Source organism: Tetrahymena thermophila (assembly GCF_000189635.1).
Source record: "Tetrahymena thermophila SB210 genomic scaffold scf_8254449, whole genome shotgun sequence".
NCBI classification, from domain to species: domain Eukaryota; phylum Ciliophora; class Oligohymenophorea; order Hymenostomatida; family Tetrahymenidae; genus Tetrahymena; species Tetrahymena thermophila.
The window spans coordinates 221,654-241,121 of NW_002476228.1; the positions used below are offsets into that span (position 1 = coordinate 221,654).

The window sequence follows — 19,468 nt, forward strand, 5'->3', positions numbered from 1 at the left end:
AGAAAACATAAAATATATTTAAGAAAACAACATTATAGATTCAAAATACCATAATAAGATTGTTTTACAATGATTTAGTCATATTATTAAATTTATATAGGTAATATTATTATTTATAAAATCATATAAAAGCATTGAATTTCAAATCTAAAAATAAATCTACTCATTCTTAATAAGCTGAGTTTAAATAGCAAGCTATCTAATATGTAGCAAATCAAAGTTTAACTAGTTTATAATAAAGAATTATATTAATATTAGTTATTTTTTTTTGAATTCAGGTTACTCATTATAAAGAGGGGAAGTCCTTATCAGTAGCATTAAACACTTTTTGGCCTTGCTTGGAATTTTGTCTGTTACCACCTTTGTGATTTTTGCCACCCTTATGGTTTCTGTCCTACTTATTCATGGATCTGTTACTATTACTAGAAGGTTAGTACAAATTGTTTCCTGAGGACTTAGTGTTGTTGTTTAAGTTATTGACATTTTTGTTTACGTATTATCTTCCATTTTAGTTTTATTGTTATCTGTTATTTTTCTAAAACTGCATATTTCTACTCTATTTTTACATCTACATAAGCATTTGATTCATTATAATCATTTATTGTTGTTATAATTGTTATTATTGACGAGGATCAATAGTGGTAGGGTAATTGTCACGTGAAACCCTGAAAGTGCTATTTTTAAATTTTTAAAATAAAATTTTAGAAAATTAAATAAAGTGAATTAATAAATTGTTTATTACTGGTTAGGATGTTATTGAGGATGGGGCTATTAAGCGGGAGCAGTGAACTATTCTTCTTCAATAGAGCAGTCAATGGTAACTTCTTTTTCACCAATAGTGTATTTCTTGAAGAACAATTTATCGAACAAAGCTTTAGTAATATTCTCTTCTTAATTAGGTTCATTGATGGTAATCTTAATAGAATCAACTATGTTTTATTGTTCTGATTTCTGTGATTTTTTATATGATTTAAAATAAATTATTTATAAAAATAAACTATTTTCTGAATTGTGAAATTAATCTATTAAATAAAACTGATGGCATTTTAAAATAATTATGTTACATTTTTCAATTTTTATTTAAGTTTTATGAATTAATTAATTGGTTGTTTCAGTATATTTATATCTTATTTAAAAAAGGATAACCAATCAATTTACAACTCAAATTAAAAAAAAAAATAATTTTTTTCTAAAAAATCAAAGTTTTTATATAAATTGCAAAAATATTTTTTACATAATAAATAGTGTGTGGCTTAATGTCTTGTTCAATTAATTGTTACAATTCATTCTTTAAGTCTTTATCAATATTTTTAATGTAGAGAATATTTCTAAGCTTTTTCCAGGTAGGAGCAACAGTCAATTCTTGAGGACTATATTTAATGACGTCCTTTAATTCATCTTTTTTCAAAATCTATTAATTACAATAACATATTTTTAAGATTCAATTTAAGGAATTGATTTTTATTCAAATTTATTTACTTCATCAAGTAATTTGTGATCAACACTGATTTCTTAGACTGATTTCTCACTCAAAACACCATTTAAATGAACAGCATTGGTGGTTGTATTAACAATAAATCTAGTTAAGTGAGTGTTTTTTTTGAAGTTTTCCTTTTCAAACAACTCTTTAATCTTTTTAAATGATTATAAAATGATTAGTCAATTAATTATTTTTTATTTATTTTTCTTAGTGATAAAAAATAAATAAATAAATAAATAAATATAAGTAAGACTTAATTAATTTTGTTTGCGATTTTAAGGAAGAACCTAAAATTTTTATTATATTCATGGTAGATTTAATGCAAAAGGTTATACTTTTGCTATATTGTTAGTACTATGATAAGTGTGCTAGTGCAAAATATATCAGTTTATGATTTAACAAAGTAAAAATAGAATTTAAGAACTTAGAATGAAATTCTGATAAAAATTGTCATTCATTCATTCATTTTAGTTTTTTATAATTAGGCAAAAAAGAAAGAAGAAAAAAAAGAGATAAAGAAAAAACTAAAAAATCAAAAAGAAAAAAGTATAAATATATTTGCTATCAAATAATAAGGTAAGTTCAAAAATTAAAATAATGAAAAAAAATATGTGAAAACTTAGAAAAACAATCTAATTATCTATCCAAATATCTACTGCTAATTATCACTCCTTAAATTTAACAAAATTACTTTTGAATTTTTGATTGATTGTCTTCTTAAAATTATTCAATTTTAAAATATTTTATTTTGAAAAGCGTGGGTGTGCATATTAATTTATTGCTTTTTTCTAAATTTTTTACTCTTTTCTATCAAAATTATAAAAAGATTTTTTTTTTTTCTGAAATTTTATATATCTATTTATCTAAATTCTATATTAAATCTACACTTAAATATCTCTCCTTTGAATAAACAAACTAAACTAATAAATGTTTTTTAATTGAGTAAGGAGACTCTTTCTAAATTAATAAAAATATTTTAATAATTATTTGTTACTTTAGCGATGACCTTTTGTTGCTTTTCTTCAATTTACTAATGAATATTATTAAAAAAATGCTTATTAATTAATCTAAATCAAGTACAATTAATATAATGAAATCATCTTTGTATAAGGTATCCTTTAACTTAGCGCATTGCTTTCATTAAATAATTGTTCTTAATGACTAGCATCTTTAAATTATTTCGTTTTTATTGTTTAACTTATTCTACCATGAATCTTTATAACGATTGTAACTAGATTGCGCATATATGCTTTTATTATTATTTTAATTCATATATTTATATCATGATTGATTGATTGACCTACTACACTCATTTCTTTTCTCTATTTTGCTAGATTTACTACTAGTTATTCATTTGATCATAATTTAATTCTATCTCATTTTAACCTTGTATAATTCTTGTTTATAAAATATCAATTCCTGAAATATTATTCCTTTAGAAAAATCATTTTTCATATCTTTAAACTGTATCGATCAGCATATTTTCATCTAAATTAAATGAAGACATTTAATAAATTTGTCCAAAGATTTAGCTCATTAATCGTTTGGTAGATGACTTATGAATTAAACAATGTCTACTTAAGCAAAGGATACCCTAAGAAAATAAAATTAATTTTAATGTAAATACATTCAAAGTTGAAGTCTTAGTAGATTGTGTTTCTTTATCTTAGTCACCCATTTTCAAATTATAATTTTTTTCTTACTCTATTTTATTAATTATTAATTTTTAGAAAATCTTCTTCAATCAATACTTTTCTTTGACTTTTTATCTTGTATTCTATTTTGGTACCTAAAAACAATATAAAGTATTGCAAAAGGCCTATTAGGAACCCTTAATAATTTTCATTTAAAAATCAAAGTAAAATTAGTTAAACTGTATATTATCTATCTCTAATCGGCAATTTTTGGACTTAAAGCTTGTATTTATTTATTTGTACATCCATCTCCCTTTATTAAATGCAGTATCAATTTCTAAACTAATTATTTTTTCGTGTATAGCGTGGCGATAGCTTTGTTAGAAAGCTACACTCACACAAATCCTCATTAGGTTAATATAAAATCAGCATGTATAATAAGTAAATATTATTCTAATATATTAAAGCATTCTTAATCTAAAGTTGTTAAATTAAATAAACATATAATTTATCTTGCATCGAAGTTAGCAAGTAATTATTGTGCATTTAACACAAAACATACACTGCATACACATAAATGTTCAATATTTCATAAAATATTTATTTCTTTAATTTCTAATTTTTTTTTTAAGAAATAAAAATAATTAAAATTTTTTTTATATTAAAATGTTAAATTTTCCTTCAATTTTAATACTGAAAATGTTTTCAACATTAAAAATTTTGATGGTTAAATTAAATAATTAAATTAATTAATTAATTGGTTGATTTTAATTTATAAAAATAAAATACAAAATTTAACTTCAATTAATAAAATAAGTGAATATACTAAATTATCAATAACTTAATGCAAATTAAACATTTTTATTTGCTTTTTTCACAAAAGTTGTAGTAAACTTAAATTAGACTATTCTATAAAATTCATTTTTTCATAATATAATTTGCTAAAAAGCTGAAACCTTTAACCTTGAGCTTATCTTAGACATCTTAAACCTTTTGTTAATGCTCTTTGAAAAAAAAAAATTTTGAAATTATTCATAATAAAAAAATATTTACCTGATTTACATCTATAAAAGCCATAGATGTTTGTAAAAAGCATTCCAATTGTAAGGAGATCTAATATAAGCTATTATTATTTGAATACAGAAAATCATTTATTTATGTTTGTAATTAAAAAATGAAAAATTAGTTATTTTATAAACATAATCTATGATATTTGAAAATCATTCTTTCTTTTAAAAGTTGAAAAAGTCAAAAAAATATATTGAATTCTTTTTTGTTGATTTTTAATTTTAAAAGTTTAATCAAAAAGTAATTTATTTTTTTAAAAATTAAGATTCATAAAATCTTTCTTATATTTATTTATTTAATAACACGTTTTTGCGCTTTATAAGTTTTTCTATTTTAAAATAAATTTTATTTTAAACATTTACCCAGAAGGGAGTCAGGATATGAAACAGAGCTACTAATACCCAAAAGATAAATGAAACAAGCTATGAGCTCCAGAAAAATGCATAGTCTACTTAATTAGGCACAAATTTTTATCCCTTAGTCTCATACTAGTACACTTCCTCTCCCTTTTCATTTTATATATTCCACCATCTCATTCCTACTAATAACCTACATTCATTTATTATATTTTAAATATATGTATTTAGCTTTTACCATCATTCAATATAGGGTGCTAATTTAGTAGTTTTTAAAAAATTTATAATGTAATCTATACCTTCCTGTTATGTTTTTTGTTGTCCAAAAATCTAATGCGTTAAATACAATCACAAGGACAAATATGAAAATATTATTATCAAACTTGTACTAAAATAAGAAATACCTATTAATTTAAAATTATTTAATTTCAAAAGTATTTAGCAGCAACTAAAATTCTTACACTATTAATGATAACGCTTTAAATAAAAAAGTAAATATGCAGGCAATAGGATGACCTGATTTAGACAGATCATATGCAGATGAGCTTATTGGTAGTGAGTCTTGTCCTCTAATTTCAGATTAAGGTGCACCCATATCAAGTATACTATTACTCTTAGATTTTTGATTGCTTTCTGGAATATTTATAGTAGTCGAATCATTAATATTATAATTTTTATCAGCTATCAACTACTATTTATCATTAACAATTGCATCATCATTAATTTATACGTTAAAATCAAAATTCTAGTTTATATTTCAAAAAAATATTAGTATTTGCTTAACAATTTATATTTGATTCATTTAAAGCTTTATAATAAACATAATATCTATTATTACATCGTGCATTTTTGTTCCTTTACAAGTTTTATTATCTATTATTTGCTTGCTTGTCTTTTTAGCTAGGTAAAAGGAATTTAAAGAGTAATTAATTAATTTTTTAATTGATATTAAATTAATTGAAATTATCAAAAAACAAACAAACATATATATACATATATATGTATCTGCTGATTTTGAATTAAAATGATAATTAGTTCTAGAATTAAGTAAACAAAATATGTTGTAAATTTATGTAATAATAATAGCATTGATTAGTTGCAACATTAAAATGTGTTATTATACTTACATCTAAAACATTATGTATAAAATATGTATTAATTTCAATAAAAATTTTATTAAATTGATTTTTAAAAATAAATTCTAACTCTTTTTGATTTATTTCTAAGTCAAAAATCTTATTGAGTATTTATTTTTGGTATTTTTAAATTAAAATTTATAAAATATTCAGTAATTTTTATAAAAACCTAAAATAAAATAAAACATATTTTGTTATCGAAACTTAGGTTAAAAATAAAATTATTTATTTAACATTTTTTTATGCCTCAAATTAATTTACATTTTAAAATTAATTTTTTAACATTTAACAAATGTTGCAGCATATTTTAAACCAAATCTTTATATTTGAGCTATTAAAGTAACTTTGCTTGGTAATTTGTTTATGGAATAAGCATACTGGAATCTTAAATAATTCTATATCTATAAATTAAAAAAAAATTAAAAAAACTAAAACAGAAAAGATTTAATTGATAATAATATGGAATAACTCAAAACATTTATAAATATTTATCTTTAAAAACTTAACTTTTTAAGTAATGAAACAATATAGGGCTTGATTTACATTAATCTTGAAAAACCTTTTCATGGAAATTTACTCTAGATTAGAATTTAAGGTATTGAAGAAATTAATATTAAATTTTCTGAATTTGTTGGTGAAGACGATTACATTACTACCTACGCAAAGGAGTCTAATAATTTTTTAAATTATAGTTTACTCATCTATGACTATGCTAATGGTTCTAATAGAAAAGACTTTTAAATTGAACCTGGTTAGTATTAAATACCTTTTTAACTAAAAATTGCAGAAAAGCTTCCTTCATCTTTTTTCTATGAAGAAGAAGGAGATAAAGGTTCATTAAAATATGTACTTACTGCATAAATTCTCTCAAATAAAACTAATGTAAAACCTCTTAGTGGAAATAAAGAAATATTTATAGGGTAAAAAGTATAAATGTAATAATAAATTACTTATACAAAAATTAGAACATCTACATTTTGCTGTACCTCTAGCTTAATTAATTATAACGTGTAACTAAATAGTAATTGCTTCTCTCCAAATGAAATTATCAAGGTAAGGTTGGATATAGATATTAGTAAATGTAGAGATAAATTATCTAATTTCACAGTTAAGTTTATGAGAAGACTTGAAATGAAAGCAAATAAAGGTACTTCAACAAAAACAGAAATTAAAACAGAATAAAATGCTTGTGTTCTAGTGAAAGGTAGTCGTATTTAGTAAGTAGTCGAGTTTTTAGTATAGAAAAATATTAAATTAACTTGTTAAGGTTAGTTAATTCAATTAGGTTATTATATTGAAATAGTTCCAAATACTACTAAAAAATGTTGTGCAATTGATTAAAAAAGCTTTTTTGTATAAATTTACATAATACCTGCTTAGGATTAAATTTAAAATGATAATGATACACCATATGAACTTGTGAATAAAAATTGGAATCCAGTTTAATTAAAATAAATTTGATTTAATTTATATTAAATTGCTTAAAAATAATAAGAATTACATTAGCAATAAAAATGAGTGTAAAATTTCAAAATTTTTTTCTGAGTTTTTTAAAATTTTATAATAAATTTTTTAACTATTTTTTTTTTTAAGAAAATTTATCTAGGTTAAAGAAATTTTAAAAGAAGAAGAAATAAATTTTATTTTATTTTATCAAGATTGGTAGAATTATTTATATTATTTTTATCAAGATTTGTAAAACTATTTTTATTATTTTTATTAAGATTTGGAAAATTATTTATATTTATTATTTACATTTTTAGAAAAATAATTCAATTAAATTATAAAAATTAACAATTTTATATAAAACAAACTTATTGATTTTAAAGAGCTTAAATATTTACATTTTGATATGATTCAAAATTAATTTTAAAAATTACTTAAAATAAATAAAAAAATATAAAGACAAATTAAAAATAGTATTATTATCTTTGATCATTATTTATTTTCATATAAATCAATTATATTGCTTAATTTATTTTCATTTATTTTTAGGTACTATTTTTTAAAATAAGTTTTTAATTATTGTGTTTTTATAATTTAAAATGAATAATGAATAATGAAATAAATAATTACTTTTTTATCCAAATTATAAATGCTAAGATTGCCTCTTGAGTCACCTGTTGCTACCTTTGAACCATCTAAACTCCATCTGCACTTGTTTAGAGCAAATTTATCTATTTTAAATAATATTTATAAAGTAAATTTATATTATAATTAATTATACCTTCTTATTCATGGTAAACTGGATTTTCGATATCTTCACATAAATCCCAGACATCTAAGTATCCTTCGCCATCAACACAACAAAATAGTGAAGGATTAACCTAATTAAATGAATAATATAAATATTTTTATTAATAAATTTATAATATGAATACAGGATTCCAGGCAACATCATAGACATAATCTTCAGAGCAATCAAATGTAAGTACTTTTTTAGGTTTTCCACTGACTTTAGGATTCCATAATTTTACTGTCCAATCAAAAGATGAAGTTAAAACCATACCAGAAAGCTTTAATTTGAAAAGAAAAAAATTTTATTTTAATAAATTTATTATAGATATTTGAAATTTACTTAATGAGAGCCAGTTGGATCATGACTAATGCTCAATGAAGAGATAGGTGCATCATGAGCATGAACAGCTGCTACCATGCTTTGACTATTATTTTATCTGAATATAAAATTAAAAAAAATTGTTGAAAAATAGTATTTACGTCTTAGAGTGTAACTAGGTTCTATAGAATGAACCATCTTCAGAACCTATGTAAAAATTATTAGCATCTCCTTAAGGAAATTGCATACAAGTAACATTTATATCCTATTTTGTTTTCTCAGGAGGAGTATAAGTTAATTAGTCAATAGTTTTAGAAGGCTAAGTAAGCATGTTCATATTCCAAACGCAAAGTTTACCATCATTTGAAATAGAAATAATATTATGTGCATTTACAGAACCGACTACATCTAAAGAGTATATAGGATAAGAATGACCAGTTGTGAATGTAGTTCTCTGTATAGGTGTACTCTTAGCTCTTAAATCCCATAAAACTATTTAGCCATTATAAAGTCCACCAAGTACGAGATTTTCTTAAAATGGATTATATTTGACACAAGTAACTTAAGACTAAATTTTATTTAAAATTATTTTAAAAAAATAAATAGATAGTAGTATTTTTTATACCTAACTGAAGCAGTAGAATTCAGGTCTTGTCTTTAAAGATAAAGACCACAAAGCAACTAACCCAACAGGATCATTTATATTTCCTTATTCATTTTGGGAATAAGAAGCTAGAACTAAATCATTTCTCTAAAATAATAAAAATTCATTAAAAAATTTATTATTTAAGTTAGAAAAAAAAATTAAAATGTAATGAAATTACATGAGGAGACCACTCAATACCAGTAACTACTCTGTTGGTACCATATTACTGATCAGTAAGTTTGACTGAGTGTTATAAATAACTTTTGATACCTGTTCTTTAAAAATGTTTAATTGTAAGTAAAATGCTTGTTTTTTAAATTAAATTTTACTATTGTAAATTTGAATTGCTTTTATCTCCAATAACATCAATTAAAGCATAGAGATTGCTGTCGTCTTTGTTAGTAATTGCCTATGTTAATTTATATAAATTTTAGCTCCAAATTTAAATTAATTATTAATTAATTAATTTATAAATAAATTTTTTATTGATTTAAAATATATTTTTATTAAAAATTTACTTTTTCTATTAATCTAGAACTTCTATTAAAAAAATCTAGGAAATTTTTAGATTTTACAATATGACTTATGTCTTCTCCTGTTAATTCAACTTTTTATATTTACACATCAAAATATTTTCAGATAATTTATTGAGTCTAATTATATTTTTGTAATACCTTTAGAAGGTAGGACAGGTTATTGTAATGCTTTATGAGCTGAGGCAGCTATTTAAGAAGAAACTTGATGAGGATTTTAGAATACATCGGGGTTTTCAATTTCCACTTAAACATGTTGGAAATTGCTTTCTGATTCATTTCCAGTTCCATGGAAAAGTTTATGAGTTTGTTGTTCTACTTCTAAATCGCATTAAATTTCTCTTTCATAATGAATTTTTTCCTATCATATGATTTAAGGAAGAAATATTAAATTTGAATAATGTATTCTTGTTTTAAGTCAAAATAGGAAATACTTTAGGAGGAATGCTAATTTCTATAACTTATTTATCCATTTCTAAATTGAAAGTCCTAAGTTTCTTTTAGGATGAGCTACTTGCTTCTTAATGTTAATTAGAAATATTATCTAAATGACTCTAACTTGTTTACTAGCTTTCCTTTTATTCTTCTTTATCTATATTTTAAACAGGTTACTAGCTAGTCTAAACATTTCCTACTATTTATTCAGTTGTTCTAGCAGCTGCTCTACCTTTTTTTAATCTATTATACAAAAATAATTTAATTTTAAGATACTATTTCTAATTTTAATTTTTGCATTTATTTATTTCAAATTATATCTAAGCCTATTTCCCTCACATATTCTCATAAAATAACTAAACCTAAATAACATTTAGAAAATCTAAAAAATATGTTTACTCCTCAAGCTTTTTTTTGTAGTCTTCAATATTTTTGCTCATCTTTGAAAGCTAGTTGGTTCTCTGATTTTTTTTATTTATTTGCTGTGTTTACTTTAGATCTAATAATAATAAAAACGATATCTTGCTAATTAAGTTATTAGGTTGATTTGAATAAAATTATCAAAATTTTATTTGCTTTTTTAATTTTTCAATTTGTTTTAAATTAATAAAAAGTTTTTGATAAACTTACTTTTTTAATTTCTTGTATTTATTCACAATTCATTTAGCTGACATAATTTAATTCACATTCAATTTTTATATAAAAATTATTTTAAACAAGCAAGCAAACAAATAAATAACATATAAATTTTTTAAAAAGCTTTTCTTTTTAGATAAAATTAAAATTTAGAAAAGTGATTTGTTAAAAAATAAATATTTTTTATCATTTTATATTAAATTTTTTAACATTTGCACGATTTTTATTTATAGATTGAATATATCAAAGTGTTTCTTTCTTTAATTCATTGTTCATCTTTTTCTTCTATTATATAGTCAGAAGGTAAAATCATTCTTATAAAATCATCGATTGTTAATCTTCCATCCCTATCTTTATCATGTTTTTCAAAGATTTCATCTATTTCTTTCGTTGTATAACCATAAGTGAATTGCTGCTTAAGATCTTCTTAAGTTATATCTATTTGTACAAAATAAAATTGATAGTTAATTAAAATTATTTATTATTTATTAATATTTTTTACATCCTTTTTGATCTTCATCTAAGTGATTAAAAACTTCTTTAATACGCTTTAGAGCTGTCCTTGGTAAGACTCTCTTTCTTTTAATTACTTTTTCATCTTTTTCCATCAATAAATCCTTGTTTTCTGCACTAAATGTTTTTATATACTACTTAATCCATGTATTTATGAGCTTTAAATTATTCTTAGTCAATGACGGATAGAGCTTAACAAGTAGTTACTCAAAACTTACCATTCCCTTTTAATCAGAGTCTAAAAAATTAAACAAACTAGCTGTTACTCTCTTCATATGAGGTTTATCTTAAAATGCCTTAGTAAACTCTAAATTATATAAAACATAATTAATATGAGATTATGAATAAATAAATATTTAGTTCTATACCTTTTATATTAATATGCTGATTATTACCAGCCAACTTATCAAAATATTCTTTTAAACTGAACACTTATTTCCTAGTTAGAGTATTTCCTTACTATTACATCATTAATTTGTCTTTAAAATTATATAAATTGAAAAGAAATTACTATGATGATAATATTTTTTGAAATTCCTTTTTTTGGAGATTAAGCTTTCATGATTTAAGGCAGATTAAAATGCGATTTAGATTCTTACATTTCTTTATCTCCATACTTCTTTGCATGACTATCCAAAGCTTTTTCAATTATATCATTTTCTATTTACTCTTCAATTGATTCAGGCAAATTGGAATTATTAGGATTCTATGCTTAATTTGTTAATACACCTGGATTTAATAATTTAGGAAGACTTTATGCTTTTTATTTATTAAAGCTCTTTGTGCCTTACATGTAAGAAGAGGTTTTTCCATATTTTCTAATTTATTTAAAAAAAACAATTTTTTAAAAGTCATAATGAAAATAAAACTTACCCTCCTATAATTTTTTAAATATCATTATGATAATATTCAGATTTATTAGCTTTGTTTATCATTTTAAGCATTTCTTATGCATCATCTTCAGTATATCTCTTAAAATGCAAGAATATTTCGAAACTTTCTTTTATTTTGTACTAAGGTTCTAATTTAAAAAAGTTATTCTATTATAATTTATTCTAAATAATTGTAATAAAAATTACCAAATCTTGCAAACAGTTCCATAGCCTTACCATTTCCTTCAACCCATTCTATAATTCTATAAGTCAATAAAATAAATAAAATCTACAATATTTTATTTAAGTAGTTACTCTTTTAGCTCTAATGAATTGTCAGCTTAAATATCTGATTTTAAGAACATCTAAAAATTAGAATAAAATAATTAAATAAATTTCATCTAAATATGATAAATGTACAAGTTTAGCAAATTTTTCTAAAGTACTATAAGGTGGTAATTCAGTCTCAGTTAGCTTGCAATAGCCCATAATAATTGATTTAAATATAATTAATAATTCATTTAAGGATATTCCTCCATTGCAATCCAAATCAAAGAGTATATATAAAACTATTTAAATATTTTTAATGTTATAATAATTTTATAATATCTTTAACTAAGAAAAGAAGCTTCAGTAAAAACAACCAATTAATATAAAAATTAGAATTTAATTAATTAGTTACAATGTATCTTATTTATATAATGAGTATATGATGTAATAACAAGAACGCAGAGAAATTCATAAACTGACAGAAGACCTATATATTATTTTAAAATATTTTAAAGAAAGAAGATTGTTAGAGAAATAAAAAAATAGATTAATTATATTTTATTTTTTATATGAAATTCATATTTAAATTTAATGAATTCTACTTGATTATTTGCAAAAGTGTCTAAATATATACATAGCATTTGTGCGAGTAAAAGGAACTATCTTACAAAATAAAGTTATATCTAAGAACGGAATATTACTCCTCCTCTAAAACTTTTCGTAAACTTATCTTATGTCATTTAAAGACCCTAAATATATCATTTATAAATTAATTACTATCAGCTTTGATAGTTCAAGCTATAAAAGCAAATAATTTTTTAATAGTAAAATATTATTGTAATTTACAAAAAAGCAACTATCTTAATGTAGGATGTACATCTTTATTTAAATCTACTTTCAATTCAAATTATCTTATATTTTGAGGAATGTTTTATAATCCTCCTAAATCTTCAGTTCCAGAAGAATTTGATGAAACTGACCCCATAAATGTAATTATATTTTAATACCAAAAAATTAATTGTTATTTTTTTATATTAGTTGATTTATTAAAATAATACTAAATAGAAAAGTTTCTAAAATTAATAATTCAATCAAAATTCTTGCAAATAATCTATAATATTAATACAAGCACAAATATATACATACAGTATGAGTACATGCTTCTAAAAAAACTAACATTTACTAAAATTGTTAATCTTTTTTATATTAACTACTTTTTAATATTTTAAAGTAGAAAAAAATAATATTTAATTTAAATTAAAAAAAATATTTCCATGTTTGTTTTTTAAAAATATACATAAATTTAATAAAATAATTATAAATAAATGAAATTTACTTTAATTTATTAATTAATACAAAAGTCATCTTCTATATCAATTAAATTAAAAAAAATTTTAATTCTATTCAAAAAAATTTATTTTCAATATAATTTAATAAAATTTTATTGAGAGCATTTTTAATTTGCAATTTATTTTAGAATAGATTAGATAAAAATTAGTTAATATTATATTTTTTTAAGTAATTAAAGATTTATTATGTTAAAAATACAATAAAAACCCATTTGGGTTTATTCTAGGATTTGTTTAGAACAATTTGATTGATAAAAATTATTAATATAATTAAATACTGAAACTATTCAAACTCTATGTGCTTTAATTATTTTTAGAAACTAATTAAAATAAATATTTACCATTAAATTTCATCAATATAAAAATGCTCAATTTTTTGATTAAAGAACAGAACTTTTGAGTTTAATTTGCTTTTGATGTGTTTACCTTAGAAATGAAATAATCTAAATATTTGTAATAAAATTTTATATAAATAAGATGAGTGATCGATATAAAATCAAAAAATAGCGGAATTTCAAAAAAAATAATAATAAAGCATTGCTTTAAAAGCTCATAAAAAAATAAATGAATGATTTCAAACTAGAAAAGAGATGACGAAAAGACAAGCTTATCAATTAAAATAAATGAATAAAAGAATGGAAATTTGAAAAAAATTGATTGTAAAATAAATTATTGATATAAATAAATTAGGTAAAATATCAAAAGAATCTTGCTTGGCTAAGATTTATAAGAAACTATATAAATTATCAAAGATAATTAAAGTGGTATAGCATATAAAAAAATTCATTTGGTTTTTAGTAAATGTCAAACACATGGAGAGCATTTATGTCGCCACTGCATGATGAAAAGTTAGCATTAACTAATAACAATAAGCAGGATGTTTCTTCTTTTGTTCTTTCTTCAAGGCAGACTCCACAGAAGAAGAAAGATCCCTCTATTTTAGGAAGTGGGTAGTTTAACGAAGGTCCTCCTACTTCAAAAACAAATGACTAACACTCTCAAAATGCATTAAAGTTTGCTGAAAATAACTCTTCTGAGATTAGAGAATAAATAGATGATATATAAAATAAAGTAGTAACTCTTAAAAAGAAAATTATGAGCACTTCTCCAGAATAATACCATTAAAATATTATTCACAAAAATTAGAACTCTTAGATTTTATAAAATTTTTAACAATAGCTGTCATAAGGATAGTAGCAACTATCTTTTGCATAGAATTTAAACTCTTAAAAAATTAACTAGCTTTCATAAATTCAAGGCCCTGCTACAGAGAGATCTACAGGAGGGTATATCTTAACAGATACAGAAAGAAGAAAATATAAAAAAATTAGTATCCTCCCAAATGAATTTACTTAGTACTCTACCGCAAGATCTGTATCTAATAAAGGTATTTACATTATTTTACATAGAATTCATTCTTTTCTAGTTCTTATTTCAAATTTCAAATATAATTTACCCGTCTCTTGTAGAGTTTACTATAGACTAAATAAAAAGTCATATTTTTTTAAGTAAATTTTACATCAAATAAAATCATTTATCGACCAAGTTATGTTCTATATTTAGGCTTACCATTTTTTTTATAAATTTATTTTATAGCAGGAAGTAGTTAGGTAAAAAAAAATAGTTTTTTAGAAGACCTCGATAACGCACATCTAATTGTAAACAACAATGTTAATCCATTCCTAATCTCCGAAGCAGGAGACTAATCTAGCCTCATGAGCAAACTCCTACCACATAAGCAAACAGCAGATGCTAATATACCATAAAAAGAAGTAAGAATAAAAAATTTACAGCCAAATTATATTTCAAATAATTTATTACTATCAAACTTTTTATTTTCTAGGATAGAAAATCTATGATTAAAATTAATCATGTTATTTTTTTAAAAAATTACCAAATAGGAGCAGAACGAAACTGAGATGCTAAAAAGATGCATGTTAAAGATATAATAAAAGCTAGAAAAAGAAAAATAAAAAAGAAGAGAGCTGAAAATGTTGGTAAAACAATCTAATATGAGTATTGGAAACTTAAGATAAGATATAAACAATTATTAACTTGATATTCAGCTTGTAAAATAGCTAACTTTAAACACGACAAGAGGTAAATTTACAAATTTAATTCGCTTTATTTTTACTTATATCACTCTATTAAATTTTCCTTTACTTTACTAATTTATTACTTATCAAAATAGCTATTGAAAGCAGAGTAAGTCAATCTAATCTTCGTCCTTCTACTACCACTGCTGCATAGTTAACAACAGCTAAAAAAAACCCAAACAATTCAATGTCTAAGTTATCCAAATCTAAAGAAAAACTTTTGAACTTAGTAAACATTTCAAATGTATAATAAACAAGTAAAATAATTAATAGCTTTTTTATCTTATTTTAAAATAATTTGTTTGTTTGTCTAAATTGTTTTTAAATTAAAAGAGTAAAAGTCACTCAATGGCTTGAAAGTTTTTGCAAGAAGAAAATCTAAATCTGTGAGTAGCACAATAAATGATTTTAATAAATAAGGTATTCTCCATATAGATTTAAGCTCTCTTGATTCATCAGATAGCTCATAAGAAGAAATTTAACTAAATAAATAAAACAAATAACCAAACATTTCTAATAGCAAAAATCTTTCTTATCACCCTACTTATCTGAAAAGTGAAGGAGAGACAACTACACATTTATAATAAGCATAAGTTAAAAAACAATAAAAAAATCGCCTTAGCTAAGAGGTAAATACGTTTACTAATGAACTCAAACAAATCTAACAGTAGAAAAAAGAAAAAGCACAATATTACTTAAGCAAATTAGATAAAGGTAAAAAGCCTTCATTAATTGATACAAGCAGTAGTGTGAGCAGTAGCAATATGAGTGCATTGAAATTTTTACAATCAAATTAAATAAATTAAAAACCATCAAAATTGTAGAAAGCAACATCTAAAAGTACAAGTAAAATAATAAATACCAGCTCAAATGGTAAATCTACTTATAAACCAACTATCAACTAAGATAGCAGTAACATGATGATGAATTAAATTCTTGATTCTAAAGCATAGAATTTGTAACTTTGTATAAATACTTCTGGATCCTCTGTCGTATCGAATATACATACTCATCATTAGCAACCTATCTAGCGTAGTGAAAGCAAAGACATAATATAAAAGAAATTAAATGAATTCAAAAAATTTAAGGAGGCCTTAAATTCAGAAATTACAGAATTAAAAAAAGAATTTGATAGCAACGATCCTTTTCTCGCCTCTTTGAATTTTGAAAAACTCAAGGAAAAAGCCCTAAAAGATAAAAAGACTTTGCTTGGATTAGATAATTAAAATATAAACAATACTGGAAGATTTAATAGTGCATAACTGAATTAAAATTAGCATGAAGAAACTGAAACGGTTAATTATATGTATGAGAAAGAATAAAATAATGATTAAGATTTTTAGACACCAGTCACTCATGAAAGAGGACCATAATCAGATGCTACCACTCACTAAAAACAGAATATAAATCAATCTCATTGTAACAATAACAACCAGAGAACTGCTAGCAAAACTACAATTAGCGAATCTCGAGAAACAGCTTCATTTGAAAAATAAAAACAATAAATTCATTCAAAGAATTTTAGCAAAGAACTTCTTTCACCTTCAGAGGATATTTTAACTATACATCAAAATAACTCTCAAATTTAATAACAAAGTGGATAATTTTTGAGCAACATGCTCATGACTGAGTCATACACAGGAGATGAATACATAAATAGCGATAGAAAAAACACAAAAAGAAATAATACCTAAGAGAAATAAAAGTAAGAGTATAAAATGTTTTAGAATCAGTTAAACTATTTTAAAATGCAAGAAACTCTAAACAAGCATCTTCGTCAATATGAATCTGAAATCCTTGAAAAGTAGGCAGCTTAAGAAAATTAAAAATAGCTTAATTAGCAACAATCTTAACAAATAGATTAGAATTTTACTACAACTGGAAACCTAGGATCAATTTCTTCATCTGCACCTTCTGTTAAAAATAATTCTGATTTAACTGCTGAAAATTCTAAGAAGTAGACCTAAAACTTTCAAAATTTAGTTATGCAATAAAATAAGCAGCAAATGTAGACTCTTATTAAGTAACAGTAATAGCTTTTAGCATAATAAAATCAATGTACTTTTAATGTAAATCAAAACAACATTAGCCAAGAGAGTAGTGCAAGAAATTCATCACATATAACTCAACAGCACCAATAACAAAATAATAAATAATAGATTTTGAACTCAAGTGAAAAGAAAAAAGGAATAGATTTATGTAAGAAGCAGTTATTCCCTGAAGGAGCAGAATTTAGCGATGATGAATTCACTTAATAATAAAATAATTAAAATATTTAATAAATTTATCTTTAAAAATAATCTATTTGCAGCAACCCAGTGAATATAAATGATTACTCTACGAACGATAGTCAATAATAGTAACATATCCATAATTCAAGAGAAAAGTAAAAGTAGTTGACTTAATAGTAATCTTAATAAGTTGTCACGTAACCAAGATATATAGAGAACTAAAATGAAGTAATACTGAAATAAATAAAAAAGCAGTAAAATGAGTCACTTTTAGCTAACTAGTAATCACCGTTACAGCCTATGAGTTACATTTAACATTCAAACTAAAAAACAGGGTAGAATTCAACTCATAGCAACCAAACAGGTTAAATTAATGGAAGTTCAGGTTAGTAACAAAATACTCTGTTTTACAAGACCCCGTAAAATAGCAATAATTATAATACTAATAGCAATTCTAATTTAACAAGTGCATACTCCTCAACTGGTGGTAGTGTTAACATTAAAAATTTATCTCCTTAGCAATAATTACAACAAGAATAATTTATACTTTTCCTCTAACAAAGCAATTCCCATTTGCACCAATCTGGCTCAGGAGGATTTACTGATAGGTAATACAACAAAGGTTCAAATAGCTCAGAAAAAGTATACCCTTCAGGTGACACATTCACAAGTCCATTAATGAATTTAAAAAGCCCTGACTTGAATAAAAGCTAAAGTTAACTGAAGAAAAGTGGTAAAAACTCTGTTCCTTCCCTTCCTAAGAGTCCTAATTCAGTTATTAACTACTATTAAGATCCTATAAACTATAGCAATATTACTGGGATTCAATCGAATCACTCTGAAAGCTTAAACTATACTGCATCTATAGGCACAACACCTGCAAAGTCAAACTTTTACTCGACCCCACTTTAAAATTAAAGCATAAATAATACAAATAACAACTTTTTTTTAACAAACACTTCTTCTTCAATGTAAAATACAAACAATAATATGATAGTTACAAATACAAATACTCCTTAGCAGTTATCAAGTAATACTGTGTAGTAATTAAATAACTCTAATAATCAATTAATATTCACTAAAAACTCACAAAGCAGTAATTAGTTTCAGGTAACAAATCAATACTAAGAATAGCCTTAAGAATACATAACTCCATAAAAAAAATGATAAACCATACTAATATCAATCAATCAATCAATGAATTAGTTATGTTTAAAATTTTTAAATTAAAAATTTCATTTACAAAAATTTTTGTAGCATTTTTCCATAAAATAAATATATATAAATTATATAATAGTATTTGATTTATAATGAAAAACAAATTCAGTAAATAATTAAACAGATATCAATCCATAAAAAATAGATGTCCATAATTTTAACAGTATTTAATAAAAAATATTATTTTTACCTTCTTTAAAATAGAAAATTAATAAATATAAAATATATGAATGAATAAATAAATAAATATTCTGTATAATGATTTGAAAAAAAATTTTTTTTGCGTTTTTCAGAGATATTGCGAAAAATATAAATAATAATTTTATATTTATTTTTTTTTTAATCAATAAAGGTTAAAGCTTAAAAGAATTTTATTTTTTTAATAGAATTAATATTCAAATTATTTAATTAGAAATTAATCAAGTTTGTATTAAGATT

General features: G+C 22.6%; 6 protein-coding genes across 6 annotated transcripts; 2 read left to right on the forward strand and 4 right to left on the reverse strand. All coding sequences in view use genetic code 6, as the record gives it.

Moving 5' to 3' along the window:
- Nucleotides 1–283: 283 nt before the first annotated feature.
- TTHERM_00773720 (hypothetical protein) lies at nucleotides 284–3,158 on the reverse strand (the record flags this gene model as incomplete). The annotated part of the gene is made up of 6 exons (XM_001031625.3): nucleotides 284–674; nucleotides 743–951; nucleotides 1,235–1,411; nucleotides 1,480–1,632; nucleotides 2,475–2,510; nucleotides 3,108–3,158. The coding sequence occupies 6 exons, from the start codon at nucleotides 3,156–3,158 to the stop codon at nucleotides 284–286; spliced, it is 1,017 nt and encodes a 338-aa protein (XP_001031625.3).
- Nucleotides 3,159–4,032: 874 nt separating this feature from the next.
- TTHERM_00773730 (FAM18-like protein) lies at nucleotides 4,033–5,385 on the reverse strand (the record flags this gene model as incomplete). The annotated part of the gene is made up of 6 exons (XM_001031626.2): nucleotides 4,033–4,118; nucleotides 4,168–4,237; nucleotides 4,545–4,731; nucleotides 4,838–4,942; nucleotides 5,000–5,283; nucleotides 5,377–5,385. 6 exons carry the CDS (start codon nucleotides 5,383–5,385, stop codon nucleotides 4,033–4,035), a joined length of 741 nt encoding a protein of 246 aa, XP_001031626.2.
- A 748-nt stretch (nucleotides 5,386–6,133) lies between these two features.
- Nucleotides 6,134–7,135, forward strand: TTHERM_00773740 (arrestin; the record flags this gene model as incomplete). The annotated part of the gene is made up of 1 exon (XM_001031627.1): nucleotides 6,134–7,135. One exon carries the CDS (start codon nucleotides 6,134–6,136, stop codon nucleotides 7,133–7,135), a length of 1,002 nt encoding a protein of 333 aa, XP_001031627.1.
- A 474-nt stretch (nucleotides 7,136–7,609) lies between these two features.
- Nucleotides 7,610–10,285, reverse strand: TTHERM_00773750 (cytoplasmic dynein intermediate chain; the record flags this gene model as incomplete). Its single annotated transcript, XM_001031628.3, has 13 exons — nucleotides 7,610–7,672; nucleotides 7,751–7,851; nucleotides 7,902–8,001; nucleotides 8,056–8,190; nucleotides 8,253–8,349; nucleotides 8,393–8,799; nucleotides 8,857–8,982; nucleotides 9,056–9,152; nucleotides 9,207–9,286; nucleotides 9,396–9,484; nucleotides 9,552–9,771; nucleotides 9,845–10,088; nucleotides 10,245–10,285. The coding sequence occupies 13 exons, from the start codon at nucleotides 10,283–10,285 to the stop codon at nucleotides 7,610–7,612; spliced, it is 1,800 nt and encodes a 599-aa protein (XP_001031628.3).
- A 461-nt stretch (nucleotides 10,286–10,746) lies between these two features.
- TTHERM_00773760 (EF hand protein) lies at nucleotides 10,747–13,121 on the reverse strand (the record flags this gene model as incomplete). The annotated part of the gene is made up of 11 exons (XM_001031629.2): nucleotides 10,747–10,919; nucleotides 10,984–11,301; nucleotides 11,363–11,453; nucleotides 11,506–11,812; nucleotides 11,868–12,015; nucleotides 12,074–12,129; nucleotides 12,182–12,231; nucleotides 12,287–12,435; nucleotides 12,549–12,623; nucleotides 12,739–12,885; nucleotides 12,983–13,121. 11 exons carry the CDS (start codon nucleotides 13,119–13,121, stop codon nucleotides 10,747–10,749), a joined length of 1,653 nt encoding a protein of 550 aa, XP_001031629.2.
- Nucleotides 13,122–14,286: 1,165 nt separating this feature from the next.
- TTHERM_00773780 (hypothetical protein) lies at nucleotides 14,287–18,979 on the forward strand (the record flags this gene model as incomplete). Its single annotated transcript, XM_001031631.2, has 5 exons — nucleotides 14,287–14,872; nucleotides 15,082–15,257; nucleotides 15,387–15,585; nucleotides 15,677–15,838; nucleotides 15,915–18,979. The coding sequence occupies 5 exons, from the start codon at nucleotides 14,287–14,289 to the stop codon at nucleotides 18,977–18,979; spliced, it is 4,188 nt and encodes a 1,395-aa protein (XP_001031631.2).
- Between the last annotated feature and the right edge of the window lie 489 nt (nucleotides 18,980–19,468).